The 19,932-nt window shown below is 41.9% G+C and overlaps 1 protein-coding gene across 1 annotated transcript in view; it reads right to left on the bottom strand.

Moving 5' to 3' along the window:
- Window positions 1–19,932, bottom strand: part of LOC139388733 (ephrin-B2-like) — a 61,548-nt gene that overhangs the window by 22,148 nt on the left and 19,468 nt on the right. Inside the window, exon 3 of the mRNA XM_071135605.1 lies at window positions 5,169–5,464. Within this exon, the coding sequence (XP_070991706.1) occupies window positions 5,169–5,464 (296 nt within the window). The remainder of the gene's footprint in view (window positions 1–5,168; window positions 5,465–19,932) is intronic.

Below are 19,932 nucleotides of genomic sequence, written 5' to 3'. Positions count from 1 at the left end.
AGCTCTTCCATGGTGTTCTGTAACGATAACTCTTCCATGGTGTTCTGTAACGATAGGGTTTCCATGATGTTCTGTAACGATAACTCTTTCATGGTGTTCTGTAACGATAGTGTTTCCATGGTGTTCTGTAACGATCGCTCTTCCATGGTGTTCTGTAACGATAGCTCTTCCATGGTGCTCTGTAACGATAGCATTTCCATGGTGTTCTGTAACAATAGTGTTTCCATTGTGTTCTGTAACCATAGTGTTTCCATGATGTTCTGTAACGATAACTCTTCCATGGTGTTCTGTAACGATAGTGTTTCCATGATGTTCTGTAACGATAACTCTTCCATGGTGTTCCGTAACGATAACTCTTCCATGGTGTTCTGTAACCATAGTGTTTCCATGATGTTCTGTAACGATAACTCTTTCATGGTGTTCTGTAACGATAGTGTTTCCATGGTGTTCTGTAATGATAGCTCTTCCATGGTGCTCTGTAACGATAGCTCTTCCATGGTGTTCTGTAACGATAGCTCTTCCACGGTGTTCTGTAACGATAGCTCTTCCACGGTGTTCTGTAACGATAGCTCTTCCATGGTGTTCTGTAACGATAGCTCTTCCATGGTGTTCTGTAACGATAACTCTTCCATGGTGTTCTGTAACGATAGTGTTTCCATGATGTTCTGTAACGATAGTGTTTCCATGATGTTCTGTAACGATAACTCTTTCATGGCGTTCTGTAACGATAGTGTTTCCATGGTGTTCTGTAACGATAGCTCTTCCATGGTGTTCTGTAACGATAGCTCTTCCATGGTGCTCTGTAACGATAGCATTTCCATGGTGTTCTGTAACAATAGTGTTTCCATGGTGTTTTGTATCGGTAGTGTTTCCATGGTGTTCTGTAACGATAGCTCTTCCATGGTGTTCTGTAACTATAGTGTTTCCATGGTGTTTTGTATCGGTAGTGTTTCCATGGAGTTCTGTAACGATAGCGTTTCCATGATGTTCTGTAACGATAGTGTTTCCATGGTGTTTTGTATCGGTAGTGTTTCCATGGTGTTTTGTAACGATAGCGTTTCCATGGTGTTTTGTAACGATAGCGTTTCCATGATGTTCTGTAACGATAGTGTTTCCATGGTGTTTTGTATCGGTAGTGTCTCCATGGTGTTCTGTAATGATAGCCCTTCCATGGTGTTCTGTAACGAAAGCGTTTCCATGATGTTCTGTAACGATAGCGTTTCCATGATGTTCTGTAACGATAGCATTTCCATGGTGTTCTGTAACAATAGTGTTTCCATGGTGTTCTGCAATGATAGTGTTTCCATGGTATTCTGTAACGATAGTGTTTCCATAGTGATTAATAACAATAGAGTTTCCATGGTGTTCTGTACCAATAATGTTTCCATGGTGTTCTGCAACAATAATGTTTCCATTGTGTTCTGTAATGATAGCGTTTCCATTGTGTTCTGTAACAATAGTTTTTCCAAGGTGTTCTGTAAAGATAGTGTTTCCATGGTGTTCTGTAACGATTGTGTTTCCATGGTGTTATATAATGATAGCTCTTCCATGGTGTTCTGTAACCATAGTGTTTCCATGGTGTTCTGTAACCATAGTGTTTCCATGGTGTTCTGTAACGATAGTGTTTCCATTGTGTTTTGTATCGGTAGTGTTTCCATGGTGTTCTGTAATGAAAGCGTTTCCATGGTGTTTTGTATCGGTAGTGTTTCCATGGTGTTTTGTATCGGTAGTGTTTCCATGGTGTCCTGTAACGAAAGCGTTTCCATTATGTTCTGTAACGATAGTGTTTTTATGGTGTTCTGTAACGATAGCATTTCCAAGGTGTTTTGTATCGGTAGTGTTTCCATGGTGTTATGTACCCAAAGTGTTTCCATGATGTTCTGTAATGATAGCGTTTCCATGATGTTCTGTAACGATAGCGTTTACATGGTGTTCTGTAATGATAGTGTTTCCATGGTGTTCTGTCATTATAGTTTTTCCATGGTGTTCTGTCATGATAGTGTTTCCATGGTGTTCTGTAATGATTGTGTTTCCATGGTGTTATGTAATGATAGCTCTTCCATGGTGTTCTGTAACCATGGTGTTTCCATGGTGTTCTGTAACCATAATGTTTCCATTGTGTTCTGTAACAAAAGCGATTCCATTGTGTTTTGAAAACTAGAGTTTTTCCAGGGTGTTCTGTAAACATAGTGTTTCCATGGTGTTCTGTAATGATTGTGTTTCCATGGTGTTATGTAATGATAGCTCTTCCATGGTGTTCTGTAACCATAGTGTTTCCATGGTGTTCTGTAACCATAGTGTTTCCATTGTGTTCTGTAACGATAGTGTTTCCATGGTGTTTTGTATCGGTAGTGTTTCCATGGTGTTTTGTAACGATAGCGTTTCCATGATGTTCTGTAACAATAGTGTTTCCATGGTGTTTTGTATCGGTAGTGTTTCCATGGTGTTCTGTAACGATAGCTCTTCCATGGTGTTCTGAAATGATAGCATTTCCATGGTGTTCTGTAACCATAGTGTTTCCATGGTGTTCTGTAATGATAGTGTTTCCATGGTGTTCTGTCATTATAGTTTTTCCATGGTGTTCTGTCATGATAGTGTTTCCATGGTGTTCTGTAATGATTGTGTTTCCATGGTGTTATGTAATGATAGCTCTTCCATGGTGTTCTGTAACCATGGTGTTTCCATGGTGTTCTGTAATTATAGTGTTTCCATGGTGTTCTGTAATAATAGTTTTTCCATGATGTTCTGTAATGATTGTGTTTCCATGGTGTTCTGTAATTATAGTTTTTCCATGGTGTTCTGTAATGATTGTGTTTCCATGGTGTTCTGTAATGATTGTGTTTCCATGGTGTTCTGTAATGATAGTTTTTCCATTGTGTTCTGTAACGATAGTGTTTCCATAGTGATTAATAACAATAGAGTTTCCATGGTGTTCTGTACCAACAATGTTTCCATGGTGTTCTGTAACAATAATGTTTCCATTGTGTTCTGTAACGATAGCGTTTCCATGGTGTTCTGTAACGATAGTGTTTCCATGGTGTTCTGTAACGATTGTGTTTCAATGGTGTTCTATAATAATAGTTCTTCCATGGTGTTCTGTAACCATAGTGTTTCCATGGTGTTCTGTAACCATAGTGTTTCAATGGTGTTCTGTAACGATAGTGTTTCCATGGTGTTTTGTATCGGTAGTGTTTCCATGGTGTTCTGTAACGATAGCGTTTCCATGATGTTCTGTAACAATAGTGTTTCCATGGTGTTTTGTATCGGTACTGTTTCTATGGTGTTCTGTAACGATAGCTCTTCCATGGTGTTCTGAAATGATAGCATTTCCATGGTGTTCTGTAACCATAGTTTTTCAATGGTGTTCTGTAATGATAGCTCTTTCATGGTGTTCTGTAACTATAGTGTTTCCATGGTGTTCTGTAATGATAGTGTTTCCATGGGGTTCTGTAATTATTGTTTTTCCATGATGTTCTGTAATGATAGTGTTTCCATGGTGTTCTGTAATGATAGTTTTTCCATTGTGTTCTGTAACGATCGTGTTTCCATAGTGATTAATAACAATAGAGTTTTCATGGTGTTCTGTAACAATAATGTTTCCATTATGTTCTGTAATGATAGCGTTTCCATTGTGTTCTGTAATGATAGTGTTTCCATTGTGTTCTGTAACGACAGTGTTTCCAAGGTGTTCTGTAAAGATAGTGTTTCCATGGTGTTCTGTAATGATAGTGTTTCCATGGTATTCTGTAATTATAGTTTTTCGATGGTGTTCTGCAATGATAGTGTTTCCATGGTGTTCTGTAATAATAGTTTATCCATGATGTTCTGTAACGATAGCATTTACATGGTGTTCTGTAACGATAGTGTTTCCATGGTGTTCTGTAACGATAGTGTTTCCATGGTGTTCTGTAACGATAGCTCTTCCATGGTGTTCTGAAATGATAGCATTTCCATGGTGTTCTGTAACCATAGTGTTTTCACGGTGTTCTGTAATGATAGCTCTTTCATGGTGTTCTGTAATGATAGTGTTTCCATGGTGTTCTGTAACGATAGTGTTTCCATGGTGTTCTGTAACGATAGCTCTTCCATGGTGTTCTGAAATGATAGCATTTCCATGGTGTTCTGTAACCATAGTGTTTTCACGGTGTTCTGTAATGATAGCTCTTTCATGATGTTCTGTAATGATAGTGTTTCCATGGATTTCTGTAATGATAGTGTTTCCATGGTGTTCTGTAATGATAGTTTTTCCATTGTGTTCTGTAACGATCGTGTTTCCATAGTGATTAATAACAATAGAGTTTTCATGGTGTTCTGTAACAATAATGTTTCCATGGTGTTCTGTAACAATAGTGTTTCCATTGTGTTCTGTAACAATATGTTTCCATGGTGTTCTGTAACGATAGTGTTTCCATGGTGTTCTGTAACAATAATGTTTCCATTATGTTCTGTAATGACAGTGTTTCCATTGTGTTCTGTAACGATAGTGTTTCCAAGGTGTTCTGTAAAGATAGTGTTTCCATTGTGTTCTGTAATGACAGTGTTTCCATTGTGTTCGATAACGATAGTGTTTCCATGGTGTTCTGTAACGATAGTATTTCCATGGTGTTCTGTAGCGATAGTGTTTCCATAGTGATTAGTAACAATAGAGTTTCCATGGTGTTCTGTAACGATAATGTTTCCATGGTGTTCTGTAACATTAATGTTTCCATTTTGTACTGTAACGATAGCGTTTCCATGGGGTTCTGTAACGATAGTGTTTCCATTGTGTTCTGTAACGATAGTGTTTCCAAGGTGTTCTGTAACGATAATGTTTCCATGGTGTTCTGTAACAATACTATTTCCATTGTGTTCTGTAACGATAGCGTTTCCATGGTGTTCATAACAATAGTGTTTCCATGGTTTTCTGTAATGCTAGTGTTCCGTGGTGTTCAGTAACAATATTGTTTCCATGATGTTCTGTAACGATAGCATTTCCATGGTGTTCTGTAATGATAGTGCTTCCATGTTGTTCTGTAATTATAGTGTTTCCATGGTGTTCTGTAATGATAGTGCTTCCATTGTGCATACCTGACATTTCTAAAACGTGTGCCTTTTCACACACGCACACACACACACATCCCATCATCTCTCTCACATGCACACACACACACGCACACACATCCCCTCACCTATGATGTAGTAGTCCTGCAGGGTCTTGAACTCATGTCCCCACAGGTTGGGGGAGAACTCCTGGAACTTGATGGTGAAGCGCATGTCACTGTTGGGCTTGTCACAGGTGAGCAGCAGGTTTGGCGCGCCCATCACCTCACAGCGGTCAGCCTGCTCGCGTGTGGACACCAGGTACAGCTTGTAGTACTCATACTCACTGGGGGAGCGGGGGCCTTGGGGGTTGGAGGCTGGGCAGATGAGATCTAGACGATCCCCTATCTGGGGGTACAACACATAGCCCCTGTCATCCTGAAACCTGCAGAGAGAGAGGGAGGGAGACAGAGATGAGAATGGTATCCATGGCAACCAGTGATTGGCAGTGTGATATTTACCCATCTCTGTGTCTGACAGCTTGTGTTTGGAGAGGAGGCCTCTCATCTATTCATGGCACATTTTTGAGGCACAGACAGGTGCCTGTGGGAGCACTGGGTGTGAGGGTACATGCATGCCTGTGAGAGTGGTACATGTATGTGTGTTTCTTTCTGTAGATGAATGTGTGTGTGTTGTGTTGCATGGCCAATCCCCAGGGACCACTTCAATCGCAACACACATTACACTGTCATTTAGAGGATGCCCTTATGGAAATCATTTCCCAGTGAATACAAATCAAATCACAGCCTAATATCAGCACCGCATCAACACCATTAACAAGACGTTTAACAAGACTGCAATTTGTAGCAGACCATTACACAGGTAGAGTCAACTCTGCAATACAGAGCAGGTTCTCAAACTGCTACAGGCCTATATCTATCCTACCCTGCCTTTCTAAGGTCTTCGAAAGCCAAGTCAACAAACAGATTACCGACCATTTCGAATCTCACCATTCCTTCTCTGCTATGCAATCTGGTTTCAGAGGTGGTCATGGGTGCACCTCAGCCACGCTCAAGGTCCTAAACGATATCTTAACCGCCATTGATAAGAAACATTACTGTGCAGCCGTATTCATTGATCTGGCCAAGGCTTTCGACTTTGTTAATCACCACATCCTCATCGGCAGACTCGACAGCCTTGGTTTCTCAAATGATTGCCTCGCCTGGTTCACCAACTACTTCTCTGATAGAGTTCAGTGTGTCAAATCGGAGGGTCTGCTGTCCGGACCTCTGGCAGTCTCTATCGGGGTGCCACAGGGTTCAATTCTTGGACCGACTCTCTTCTCTGTATACATCAATGATGTCGCTCTTGCTGCTGGTGAGTCTCTGATCCACCTCTACGCAGACAACACCATTCTGTATACTTCTGGCCCTTCTTTGGACACTGTGTTAACAACCTTCCAGGCAAGCTTCAATGCCATACAACTCTCCTTCCGTGGCCTCCAATTACTCTTAAATACAAGTAAAACTAAATGCACGCACTTCAACCGATCACTGCCTGCACCTGCCCGCCTGTCCAACATCACTACTCTGGACGGCTCTCACTTAGAATACGTGGACAACTACAAATACCTAGGTGTCTGGTTAGACTGTAAACTCTCCTTCTAGACCCACATCAAACATCTCCAATCCAAAGTTAAATCTAGAATTGGCTTCCTATTTCGCAACAAAGCATCCTTCACTCATGCTGCCAAACATACCCTTGTAAAACTGACCATCCTACCAATCCTCGACTTTGGCGATGTCATTTACAAAATAGCCTCCAATACCCTACTCAACAAATTGGATGCAGTCTATCACAGTGCAATCCGTTTTGTCACCAAAGCCCCATATACTACCCATCATTGCGATCTGTACGCTCTCGTTGGCTGGCCCTCGCTTCATACTCGTCGCCAAACCCACTGGCTCCATGTCATCTACAAGACCCTGCTAGGTAAAGTCCCCCCTTATCTCAGCTCGCTGGTCACCATAGCATCACCCCACCTGTAGCACTCGCTCCAGCAGGTATATCTCTCTGGTCACCCCCAAAACCAATTCTTTCTTTGGCCGCCTCTTCTTCCAGTTCTCTGCTGCCAATGACTGGAACGAACTACAAAAATCTCTGAAACTGGAAACACCATTATCTCCCTCACTAGCTTTAAGCACCAACTGTCAGAGCAGCTCACAGATTACTGCACCTGTACATAGCCCACCTATAATTTTGCCCAAACAACTACCTCTTTCCCTACAGTATTTATTTAATTTATTTTGCTCCTTTGCACCCCATTATTTATATTTCTACTTTGCACATTCTTCCACTACAAATATACCATTCCAGTGTTTTACTTGCTATATTGTATTTACTTTGCCACCATGGCCTTTTTTTGCCTTTACCTCCCTTATCTCACCTCATTTGCTCACATCATATATAGACTTATTTATACTGCATTATTGACTGTATGTTTGTTTTACTCCATGTGTAACTCTGTGTCGTTGTATGTGTCGAACTGCTTTGCTTTATCTTGGCCAGGTCGCAATTGTAAATGAGAACTTGTTCTCAACTTGCCTACCTGGTTAAATAAAGTTGAAAAAAAAAAATAATAAAAAATTCAGTGAAGGAATGAAGACCACAAACTTGGATGTGTCCTTTGTCTGAGTAATTCTGCATTCTTTCACAATGTTTGCCAGCAAGCTGGAGTAAAATGTTGTTTTTTTTAAATTCATGGACAACTAAACTTTCTAATTGTCTCCCTAATAATCCTAAAGTCAATTATGCTGCCATGGTTTCCGCTTTTTATTTTAAATACAGCTTCTTAGACTTGTGGGACTTCGCGGTGGTCTTTGTAGTCTGTTGGGCATTCCAAGTAAATTCCCCAAAATTCCTGCGAAATCCAACAACGCCAGCTGACAGTCTCTGGACTCTAGATGACACATTTCATTCACTGTGAATTCATGGTCATTTCACGGTGAAACCATTCTAAACTCCCCACCTTGAGTCCAACATCAGAGAATATTACAACACCTGATAACTAGAGCTCTGTGTAGAAGAACCCTTGAGCAGATGAAGGCGCAGAGAGCCTCAAATACCTGGCTCTCCATTAAGCTCTTAGTGCCCTAAGAGCCTGGTGACATTTCAGCATAGGGAGGGATAAGCAGACAAATAAAACATGGTCCTACAGGCTCCTTTTCTATCTCCTTCTCTTCATCTCTCTCTCCTTCTCTCGGATCATGGTGTTTTGGGAGAGAGGGAAACAAGGGTTTGGGGCGTTTGACAGTGCATGTTAATCACTTTAAGGTTTTCCTGTGACATAGGCTACAGTAGGAAACACTATGAAGGATACAGTATGTACCATGTAGTGGCTTTGACCTGGACCATAATGGACAACTAAAACTAGGTCCGGGTCCTGCATGATCACAGTTACACAGGCCTGAGCTTCACAGTGAACTGATCTGCACAGATAGAACAGATAATGAGAGAAACTGACCTTTTCATTTGCCAGGACACATCTCACAGAGACATCTTCCACTCAGCACACACATCACATCCATGCTATCACATGGGATCCTACACTAGTTATTCTACACACACATTTAGCAATGTAAGTAGATAATTACTGTGCAGGCCTTTGAGTTTTGAGCCAGCTCCTCCCTATTTTGAGTAATCAAATAATGTCTATCACTAGCTAGGTTTCCATCCATTTGGCGACAGATTTTCATGCAAATATTCTCAAATCTGCATAAAGACAGGGCGTGATGACATTGTGCACACAAATGTATTTTTCGCTAAAGTATTCATATACTCGAAAGTTTCATGCGTTTCCATGGCATTTTCAACTACCGATAGTTGTGCGTGTGCGCTCTAGACAACAGCTCACAGATACAGTGCTGGTAGGCTGTGTGGATAGGCTAGTCTACATCAAATCAAATTTATTTAGAAAGTTCTTATACAGAAACACAGCCTAAAACCCCAAACAGCAAGCAACGCAGATGTAGAAGCATGGTGGCTAGGAAAACATCCCTAGAAAGGCAGGAACATAGGAAGAAACCTAGAGAGGAAGCAGGCTCTTCTGGCTGTGCCGGGTGGAGAATATAGTGAGTGAGTTGCAGGCAGAACAGTTGAAACTGGATCAACAGCACAACCAGGTGGACTGGGGATAGGGAAAGCCAGGAGTAATCAGGACAGGTAGTCCTGAGGCATGGTCCTAGGGCTCAGGTACTCCGCGAGGGGAGAGCGAGAGCGAGAAAGAGAGATGGGAAAATTAGAGGGAGCATACTTAAGATCACACAGGACACCAGATAAGACAGAAGAATTTCAACAGATAGGACAGACTGACCCTAGGCCCACGGCACATAAGAGTATTGCAGCATAGAGCCAACCAGGCAGGATATAACCCCACCCACTTTGCCAAGGCACAGCCCCCACACCACTAGACGGATATCAACAGACCACCAACTTACTACACTGAGGCAAGGCTGAGTACAGCCCACTACAATCTCCTCCACCGCCCAAGCCCGAGGGAGCGCAAATCACGTCAGTGCCTCAACCCACTCAAGTCAAGTATAGCGGAAAAAGCCTGGCACGACGTGACGCACCCCTCCTAGGAACGGCACGGAAGAGCACTAGTAAGCCAGTGACTGAGCTCCCGTAATAGGTTAAGAGGCAGAGAATCCCAGTGCAGAGAGGCGAACCAGGCAGAGACAGCAAGGGCAGTTCGTCACTCCACTGCACCCCTGAAACAGACTACACTCAATCATAGGACCTACTGAAGCGATGAGTCTTCTGTAGAGACTTAAAGTTTGAGACTGAGTCTGCATCTCTCACGGCGTAGGCAGACCGTTCCATAAAAATTGAGCTTTATAGGAGATGGCAGTGCCTCCAGCTGTTTTCTTATAAATTCTAGGGACAATAAAGTGGCCTGCGTCGTGTGACCATAGCGTACGTGTAGGTACCGTATGTAAGGCAGGACCAAATCGAAAAGATGGTAGGAGCAAGTCCATGTAATGCTTTGTAGATTAACAGTAAAACCTTGAAATCAGCCATAGCCTTAACAGGAAGCCAGAAAGGCTAGCACTGAAGTAATATTAAACATTTTTGGGATTCTAGTCAAGATTCTAGCAGCCGCATTTAGCACTAACTGAAGTTTATTTAGTGCTTTATCCAGATAGTCGGAGAGTATTGCATTGCAGTAGTCTAATCAATAAGTGACAAAAGCATGGATTAGCTTTTCTGCATGATTTTTCTACAAAATGTTTCAGATTTTTATGAAGATGGACAAAAGCTTCCCTTGAAACATTCTTGATACAGTGCCTTCAGAAAGACCCCTTGACATTTTCCGAATTGTGTTATGTTGCAGCCTTACTCTAAAATGAGTTGAATAAAAAAAAATCCTCAGCAATCTACACACAGGTTTTCATAAATATTTTCTGATTTATCAACAGAAATACCTTATTTACATAAGTATTCAGCTCCTTTGCTATGAGACTCGAAATTGAGCTCAGGTGCATCCTGTTTCCATTGATCATCGAGATGTTTCTACAACTTGATTGGAGTCCACCTGTGGTAAATTCAATTGATTGGACATTATTTGGAAAGGCACACACCTGTCTATATAAGGTCCCAGTTGACAGTGCATGTCAGAGCAAAAACCAAGCCATTAGGTCAAAGTAAATATTCGTAGAACTCAGAGACAAGATTGTGTCGAGGCACAAATCTGGGGAAGGGTACCAAATTCTGCAGCATTGAAGGTCCTCAAGAACACAGCATCCTCCATCATTCTTAAATGTAAGATGTTTGGAACAGTCCCGGCCAAACTGAGCAATCTGTGGAGATGGGAGAACCTTCCAGAAGTACAACCATCTCTGTATCACTCCACCAATCAGGCCTTTATGGTAGAGTGGCGAGACAAAAGCCACTGCTCAGTAAAAGGCACATGACAGTCCACTTGGAGTTTGCCAAAAGGCACATGAAAGCAAGATTGAACTCTGTGGCCTGAATGCCAAGCATCATATCTGGAGGAAACCTGGCACCATCCCTACGGTGAAGCATGGTGATGGGGATGTTTTTCATCTGCAGGGACTGGGAGACTAGTTAGGATCAAGGGAAAGATGAACGTAGTAAAGTACAGAGAGATCCTTGATGAAAACCTGCTCAGGAGCACTCAGGACCTCAGACTGGGGAAAAGGTTCACCTTCCAACAGGACAACACCCTAAGCACACAGCCAAGACAATACAGAAGTGGCTTCAGAACAAGTCTCTGAATGTCCTTGAGTGACCCAGCCAGAGCCCGGACTTGAACCCGATCGAACATCTCTGGAGAGACCTGAAAATAGCTGTGCAGCAACCCTCCCCATCCAATGTGACAGAGCTTGAGAGGATCGGCAGAGAAAAATGGGAGAAACTCCCCAAATACAGGTGTGTCAAGCTTGTTGCGTCATACCCAAGAAGGCTCAAGGCAGTAATCGCTGTCCTTCACTGTTTTACTTGAGACGACTGTACAACCATCAAGGCTAATTAATTGTCAGATCAAACAGCAGATCTCTTTGTTTCTTGAGACCTAGAACTAGCATCTCTGTTTTGTCCGAGTTAAAACATTTGTCACCATCCACTTCCTTATGTCTGAAACACAGGCTTCCAGGGTAAGCAATTTTGGGGCTTCACCATGTTTCATCGAAATGTACAGCTGTGTGCCGTCCGCATAGCAGTGAAATTAACATTGTGTTTCCGAATGACATCACCAAAGGTAGAATATATAGTGAAAACAACATAGTGAAAACAATAGTGGTCCTAAAATGGAACCTTAAGGAACAACAAAACGTACCATTGATGTGTCATAGGATGAGAATATGATGAGATTATGGATAACAGTGAAAATATTTGTATTTGTCAAACGGCAGTCAAGCATCGATCATCATGTCACCAAAATAAGACCATCAATATTTATTGGAAAGGTGCATCAAGATCATAGAGCAATTAAACTGCACGGTTTCCCGAGTCCTATTGGGAGGACCACACACCACATCATCGTGTGACTCCACGTTTACTTCGATATGATGATTATTATATCAATATTTGTGCAAAATGGCATTTCCACTGTTATTTCTCGCATAATACATTTTACAGACACTATAAGATCCCACTATGTCCAACGATCAAATTATCTGTCAGCATTCATAAAATTGTACCGAAACTTCCTGTTTCTATCACAGCTGTCGTGATTTTGTTTATACGGTATGTCTTTACTCTCATAAAACTGTGGACAGAGACGTGGTTACTGGCTAGCTTTCCATCCAATTGCCGACAGATTTTTATGCAAATATTCAAAAAATGCCCCACCAGAGATGTATTCACATCAAATTGACTAGTTGCGGATAAAAGTGATGAAATAGTGCACGCAAAAAAATACTTTTGCAGTTAAATTCCCAATGAACTAATAACAAATACAAGTTAAATGGGTTTCCATCGCATCTCGAGACGTAGAGGGAGGACCACATAACATGTCATCGCGTGACTCCAAGTTTACTTCGCTATGATGGTTATTATATCAATATTTGCGCCATTTCTTGCATAATTAATTATATAAACACGTAAAGATCCCACCTTGTCTAGCGTATTTTGTTTGTCGACAATTGGAACATTTACCCGCAAATTTGCTGTTTCCATCAGGCCTGTAGTGAAAATGTTTTTCCGACATGTACTCTTTACTCGCATAAAAAGGTTGTATGAAAACCTGGTTACTGTTTATCTTTTCACTTCTGCACTTTACGTGCATTATATTGTGACTTACAGTATTGGTTTGCTACAGAGCTATTTAAGTCTCCTTACTGAGACATTCCAATAAGTATGTCTATCTGTCCTCCTAATTTCAACATCCCCATCATACACTGCTGTGTAGCAAGTAGCCAATCAAGAGTGTCTGTGACATTTCTACACACGTGACATCAGTGATTACAACAGGTCCCACACTGTCAACCTCCTGTCATAACTTTAGCCTGAGGTCACATCCTGGCACTAGAAGCCTGACGCCATTCACATCTACACGCCATTGACCTTGTTAAGTCGATTAAAAGTTACAGCACACTGTTGAAGGCTAGGATTGGAGCCTGCAAATGGACCTCGGTGACTGTTGAAGGTCCTCCAAGTATTAGTGGGATTAGATGGAAAGCATGGTTGAACATAGCTACGAAGCATGGACCGTGGCCATATTCAACATAGTTGTGGGCCTTATAGAGAACAGTGGGCTCCTTTAAACTTCTGCTTGATGCTCATCTGAGGGAACTTCCATTCATCTGATCTTACATTGACGCTGAACCGAACTACATGAATATTGAATTTTCTCTTTCAACTTCTCTTTCTAAAACAACAGAGTTGATGATGAAACACATTCTGATGCCACATTCATGGTAGAGTTTTAAAATCGCGCCATAAATGATGCATCAGGATTGCATGCATAATCTGAACTATTAATATCAAATGAAAACGGGTCAGTATGAATCAGTCAGTCGTTGTTATGACAACACACAGGTCAAAGGAAGGGCAACCATAGCTTACTTGACATTTTAATCTATGCGTGTGAGTGCATATCTGCTAGATTGTGTTTATCATGTGTTTACATTACAGTCTCTACTTGTGGTATATGTGATGCTACAGAGGATTCAGTGTGTTGCTCCCACGGCCTTATTACCCCTGTGGGCAGATTGTAATGGCCTCTGGCCCTCTTCATGGCCCAGTGTTTATGGGAATGAGGGTGTTTGCTTAATTGCCTGCCTGCACCCTTCTCATCTTATTTCACACCCACTGCACTCACTAGCTGTAGTTCCAGCTGTAACCCCACCTCGTGAATACACTTCAAGCTCCATGTTTGCCCACACCATCCTGCCTCACTGCTCTGTTGGAGATGTTTTCAGGCAAACTTCCCCTGGAATCTCCCTTGCAGCTCCATGTTACTGCCCCTGTCCCGGTCTGGAGGTCCTGTATAGAGAAGGACCGTACCAGGAGGCACCAGGGCCTGCAGCCCACTCAGCCAGCCTCAGCCCATCTGCCCACCCAGTGTGAACACGTTAGTAGGTGGCCTGGTTCATTAGACCACGGTTTTCACTGGCATGAGGTGGAACATGGTTTAGCATTTGAATGGTTTACAGGCCAGCCAGTAACAAGGCCAGCCATTAAACAAAACAAGCTAGAATAGTGAAAGTGGGCAGTCAGATCACAGACGTCCAGCAGAGTAGTATGTCTGATCTGTACAGCAGACAAGTGGTGAATTCCAGGTCACTATTAGTTTCAGGTCCTACCCTCTGGCTCCTGGTTTAGATTCCCCATTGTTAAGACTAACAGGTACAACAGTGGAGGCTCCTCCTCAGAGGAAGGGGAGAAACATCCTCCTAAGTGAGTTTCATAAAAATAGTGAAACATTTTTAAAAAGTTGTCATTTTTAGATAAAACTATACTAAATATATTCACGTCACCAAATCATCTATTAAAACGCACTGTTTTGTAATGAAGGTCTGCAGTAGTTTCAATAGCATTCTGTAGGGTAGCGCCATGGTGTAGCCGGAGCACAGCTAGTTTCCCTCCTTCAACACAAAACCTAGGAGGCTCGTGGTTCTCACCCCTTTCCATAGATGTACACAGAAATGATGACAACTTCCGGAGGACATCCTCCAAACTATCAGAGCTCTTGCAGCATGAACTGACATGTTGTCCACCCAATCAAAGGATCAGAGAATTAATCTAGCACTGAAAGCATAAGCTACAGCTAGCTAGCACTGCAGTGCATAAAATGTGGTGAGTAGCTGGCTCAAAGAGAAGACAATAGTTGAACAGTTTTGAACAAAATGATTGATTAAAAATTAAGGATAAGCAAGAGAGAGAAAGAGAGTGAGCTAGCTATATTTCATATTTTATTCACTTTCAGTTTCTTTCCAAATGAATGCAGCTACCTATTTTAGCCTACTCAAACACCTGGCTCAAACAGAGATGGATGCTATGTTAGCTAGCTAGCTATGGTTATCCAACACCAGAACTCTTCCAAGTCAAGGTAAGCTTTTGGTTTTATACATTTATTGCCACTGGGGCCCGCCGGTGTAAATGCTAAACTGTTTGCTAACTATACATTGTACTGCATGATTGTAGTGGGTTTACTAATGCGTTAGCTACTAGAACTATGTTGACTTGATGTTAGCTAATATGGTGACAACGATGTAGGCTGTGTGTAGCAGTTAGTGGTTATGATATGAAGGTTTGGCTTGGAACTGTTTTTTGGCAAATGGAAAAGGTGAGAGGAGGAGAGCACATAGATGCGAGAAGGAATTATCCAACGATCAAAGGGATCGTGCTGTTTACATGTGGCTGCTATGAAAGTGAACTGTGTTTGCATGTTATCAGGGGTGTATTCATTCTGCCGATTCTGTTGAAAAACGTTTCTTAAATGGAAGCAAATTGAACGAATGTGAATACCTGAATGTGTCCAATACAAACTCTAATTTGCAACTAATAATTACACCCTAGATCAACTAGATGCAGGCAAGATTGTGCAAGCAGGTATTGAATGTGTCAATGTCTGTCACCTTAATTACTCAAATTTCTCTCAACCTGTACAGTTAAAATTGTCACGCCCTGATCTGTTTCACCTGTCCTTATGCTTGTCTCCACCCCCTCCAGGTGTTGCCCATATTACCCACTTATCCCCTGGGTATTTACACCTGTGTTTTCTGTCTGTCTGTGCCAGTTTGTCTTGTTTGTTCAAGTCAACCAGTGTTTTGTCTCAGCTTCTATTTTTCTCCAGTCTCTCTTTTTCCTCATCCACCTGGTTTTGACCCTTGCCTGTCCTGACCCCATACCCGCCTGCCTGACCACGCTGCCTGTCCCTGAGCCTGCCTGCCGTCCTGTACCTTGGCCCCACTACTCTGGATATTCGACCCCTGCCTGCCTTGACCTATCGTTTGCCTGCCCCTGTTGGTTTAATAAACATCGTTACTTCAACACAGTCTGCACTTGGGTCTTACCTTGATTCCTGATAACACTACCGTTCAAAGGTTTGGACTCCGGGATGCTGGCCTTCTAGGCAGATTTCCTCTGTGTTCTTTTGCCAATCTTAATATTTTATTTTTATTGACAACTCTGCCTAGAAAACCAGCATCCCGGAGTCGCCTCTTCACTGTTGACGTTGAGACTGGTGTTTTGCGGGTACTATTTAATGAAGCTGCCAGTTGAGGACTTGAGATGCGCCTGTTTCTCAAACTAGACACTCTAATGTACTTGTCCTCTTGCTCAGTTGTGCACCGGGGTCTCCCACTCCTCTTTATATTCTGGTTAGAGCCAGTTTGCACTGTTCTGTGAAGGGAGTAGTACACATCGTTGTACGAGATCTTTAGTTTCTTGGCAATTTCTCACATGGAATAGCCATTTCTTAGAACAAGAATAGACTGATGAGTTTCAGAAGAAAGGTCTTTGTTTCTAGCCATTTTGAGCCTGTAATCGAACCCACAAATGCTGATGCTCCAGATACTCAACTAGTCTAAAGAAGGACAGTTCTATTGCTTCTTTAATCAGGACAACAGTTTTCAGCTGTGTTAACATAATTGCAAAGGGGTTTTCTAATGATCAATTAGCCTTTTAAAATGATAAACTTGGATTAGCTAACACAACGTGCCATTGGAACACAGGAGTGATGGTTGCTGATAATGGGCCTCTGTACGCCTATTCCATAAAAAATCTGCCATTTCCAGCTACAATAGTCATTTACAACATTAACCATGTCTACACAGTATTTCTTATCAATTTGATGTTATTTTAATGGACAAAAAATGTACTTTTATTTCAAAAAGAAGGACATTTCTAAGTGACCCCAAACTTTTGAACAGTAGTGTCCGTTGTAAACTTTCATTCATAGGCTAGGTTGTAGCAACCTCATGATGGGTATAGGGAACGTTTGAATATCATGTAGTAGGCTAAACCTAGTGATGTTACATTGAGCTGAGTGAATGGAATATGAATGACAGTCATCCAATATGCTGTAATAGAAATAAGGCCATGCTAATTTAAAAAAAATAGCGTCCTCCCTCATCTTACTGACCGCCACTGAGGTACAAGCACTCCTTCACCCCTATAGCCATTTCCCTTTTCAATACAGGGAAGGATAGGGATGAGGATGTTGAGGAAGACAATGGTAATATGTTGTTGATGAGGATGATGAAGGTGATGTTGACAATGCTTTTTTGTTTTTGTCAGCACATTGTTGATATGTTGTTGGCGAAATGATCTAAGAATGCACAGAGCATTTACTTTCGGCTCCTGAGTGGCGCAGTGTTATAAGGTACTGCATCTCAGTGCAAGACTCGTCACTACAGTCGTCACTTCAAATCCAGGCTGTATCACATCCTGCAGTGATTGGGAGTGCCATAGGGTGGTGCACAATTGGCCCAGTGTCGTCCGGGTTTGGCTGGGGTAGCCTGTCATTGTAAATAAGAATTTGTTCTTAACTGACTTGCCTAGTAAATAATAATTAAGCAGCTTTGGCTTGTTTACAGTTGTATGATGATCACTAGTGTGCCTGCTGTATAAATGTGTATTGATGGCTGTCAGCCCTATGACTTGATGGGCCAGCTCATTGTATTCACTGTCACTGTGATCCATTTGATGTGATCACTGTTTTTTATGCTCCTTTGCTGCAAAACCAATTGCTCTCTGTGACAACAAAAATTTAAACTTGAAAAGCATTTTATACACAGTTCTTAGGGTTTCACACCATAGTTAATTACATGCCAATAAATCAAATCAAATAGTATTTGTCACATGCGCCGAATACAACAATGAAATGTTTACTTACAAGCCCTTAACCAAGAACGCAGTTTTAAGAAAATATAGTTCCGAAAATGTTTCCTAAATAGACTAAAGTAAAATAAATAAAAATTAACACAAAATAACAATAATGAGGCTATATACAGGGGTTACCGGTACCTAGTCAATGTGCGGGGAACAGGTTAGTCAAGGTAATTTGTACATGTAGGTAGGGGTAAAGTGACTATGCATAGATAATAAACAGCGAGCAGCAGCAGTGTAAAAACGACTGTACACACACCGTAATTGAGTGCAATCGGAGCTGGGAAGACTCTGTTGGTTAACACATCATTTTCAGGTCTAGAAAGGTGTATAAATGTGAACTCTGTGGCGTCAGTCCCATAAAACAGCCGTTTGGTGAAATGCTACTAGCGTGCCCTTCCTGGAGCCTTCACCCAGACCTGATAAGTGAGTGCTGCTTTATCTGAAGTATTTTGTGAGTGTTGTGTGAAGCTTTATCTGTGTTATTTAATGAGTTAAGGACTGAGATATAGCACCCACAATCCTACCTCATGACTCAGTCCCCATCAGACGATGCCCTTAACATAGACCAACCATGACACAACCGGAGCTCAGACACAACAACGGCATTCCACTCTAAGGTTGGTTTCTTACAACTGAGGTTGAGGCCACTGAGGTCAGAAAGTTGACATTTTCTAAACGTTGTGGAGTGGAGCTGCGTTTGTCTTACTCTCAGTTGTATCAGCCTGTGAGAGGTAGACACGCACACTGAGGCCCCGGACTCTAACCACACATGAAAAGGCTCATCAAACCCAAATCACATGGTTGATTAGAGATGAGCAGACTACAAATACCCCTTCTCTTTGTTTGGCGGATGAGTGCAAGAAGAAAGTCGGAGAGTCCCGAGGAGAGAGAGAACTCCCTAGACCCTTCTCGCCTCCCTCAACTCCCTTCTCCCCCTCCTTCTTTCACTTTGCCTTCTTCATTCCTGTCTCCCTCACACATACCAGCACACAAGGGAACATCTAGGTTTCCATTCTTTGTAATATTTTTATTAAAAAGTTTCATAAGAGAGAAGAAGTGTGTGTATTTGAAGCAGAAAGATGGAGATATTGAATATCCAAAGTCAGAGACAAAGAAAGAGACAGGGCTAGAGAGCGAGTTGGTTTCAATTAGGTGGATTTTGAAAGGGAAATCTGTCTGGTTTGTTAAAACAGCTACATGTCATTTGCCAGATTAGTTTGTTTATGTTTTTTCTTATTGCTGACATGGCTCTTGGACCTTGTTCTCCATTCAATGGTCCCCCAATTACCCATAACGCTCTGCGAGGCATACAGAAAATATTATTTATCCCACTTAACCTTTACGAAAGAGAGGGAGGTGCAGGCAGAGACGGAGAGAGAAGGCAGGGATAGAGAAAAACAGGGACTTATGAGGGAGAGAGATGGGAGGGAAAATGAGCGAAAAGGTTTGGAAGAGAATTCAGATCAAACAAGCACAAAAAACAAGGTTAAAGCCAAGCATGTGTTTTTACTATAGTGATGCACTGTTTTGAGAATTAATTTCATATTGGAGGGAACATCGTCAGACACCCCCCCACCACCTCACAGTGAAACCATCATCAGTGCAATCTTAAGACTGAAATTACTCCATTCTCCACAGCACGCTCTCATGCTCTGCCAAGGCTTTGAAGGCCTGCCAGGGAAGCACCTTTGAAACAGAAAATTAAAAATGAGAAGGACGGTGAAAGGGGATTTGAAAATAATACTGGCAGGTAGCTACGAGGGTGTGTAAAATGAAGAAAGCAAATGTTAGTGTGTGGAGGTAAGCCATACCCGTACAAAACATGTGAAAGGGAGAAAAGTCCTTTATGTCATGCACCCTTTAACTGATTCCTGTCCATATCCTTAGGCAAGATTTAATGAAACCATTGGATTACTGAAGAGATTTCAGCAGATTAGTCTTCTGCCAAGAATCCCAATCAACACTCCAAATGCAGCTTCCACCACTAGTCCCTTTTCTGACTGGTAACATTCTCACTGGTCATGTGTTAATAATAAATCAGTTCCAGATAGCTCT

This window comes from Oncorhynchus clarkii, chromosome 29, assembly GCF_045791955.1.
Source record: "Oncorhynchus clarkii lewisi isolate Uvic-CL-2024 chromosome 29, UVic_Ocla_1.0, whole genome shotgun sequence".
NCBI lineage: Eukaryota > Metazoa > Chordata > Actinopteri > Salmoniformes > Salmonidae > Oncorhynchus > Oncorhynchus clarkii.
This window is presented reverse-complemented; position numbering and strand designations above follow the sequence as displayed.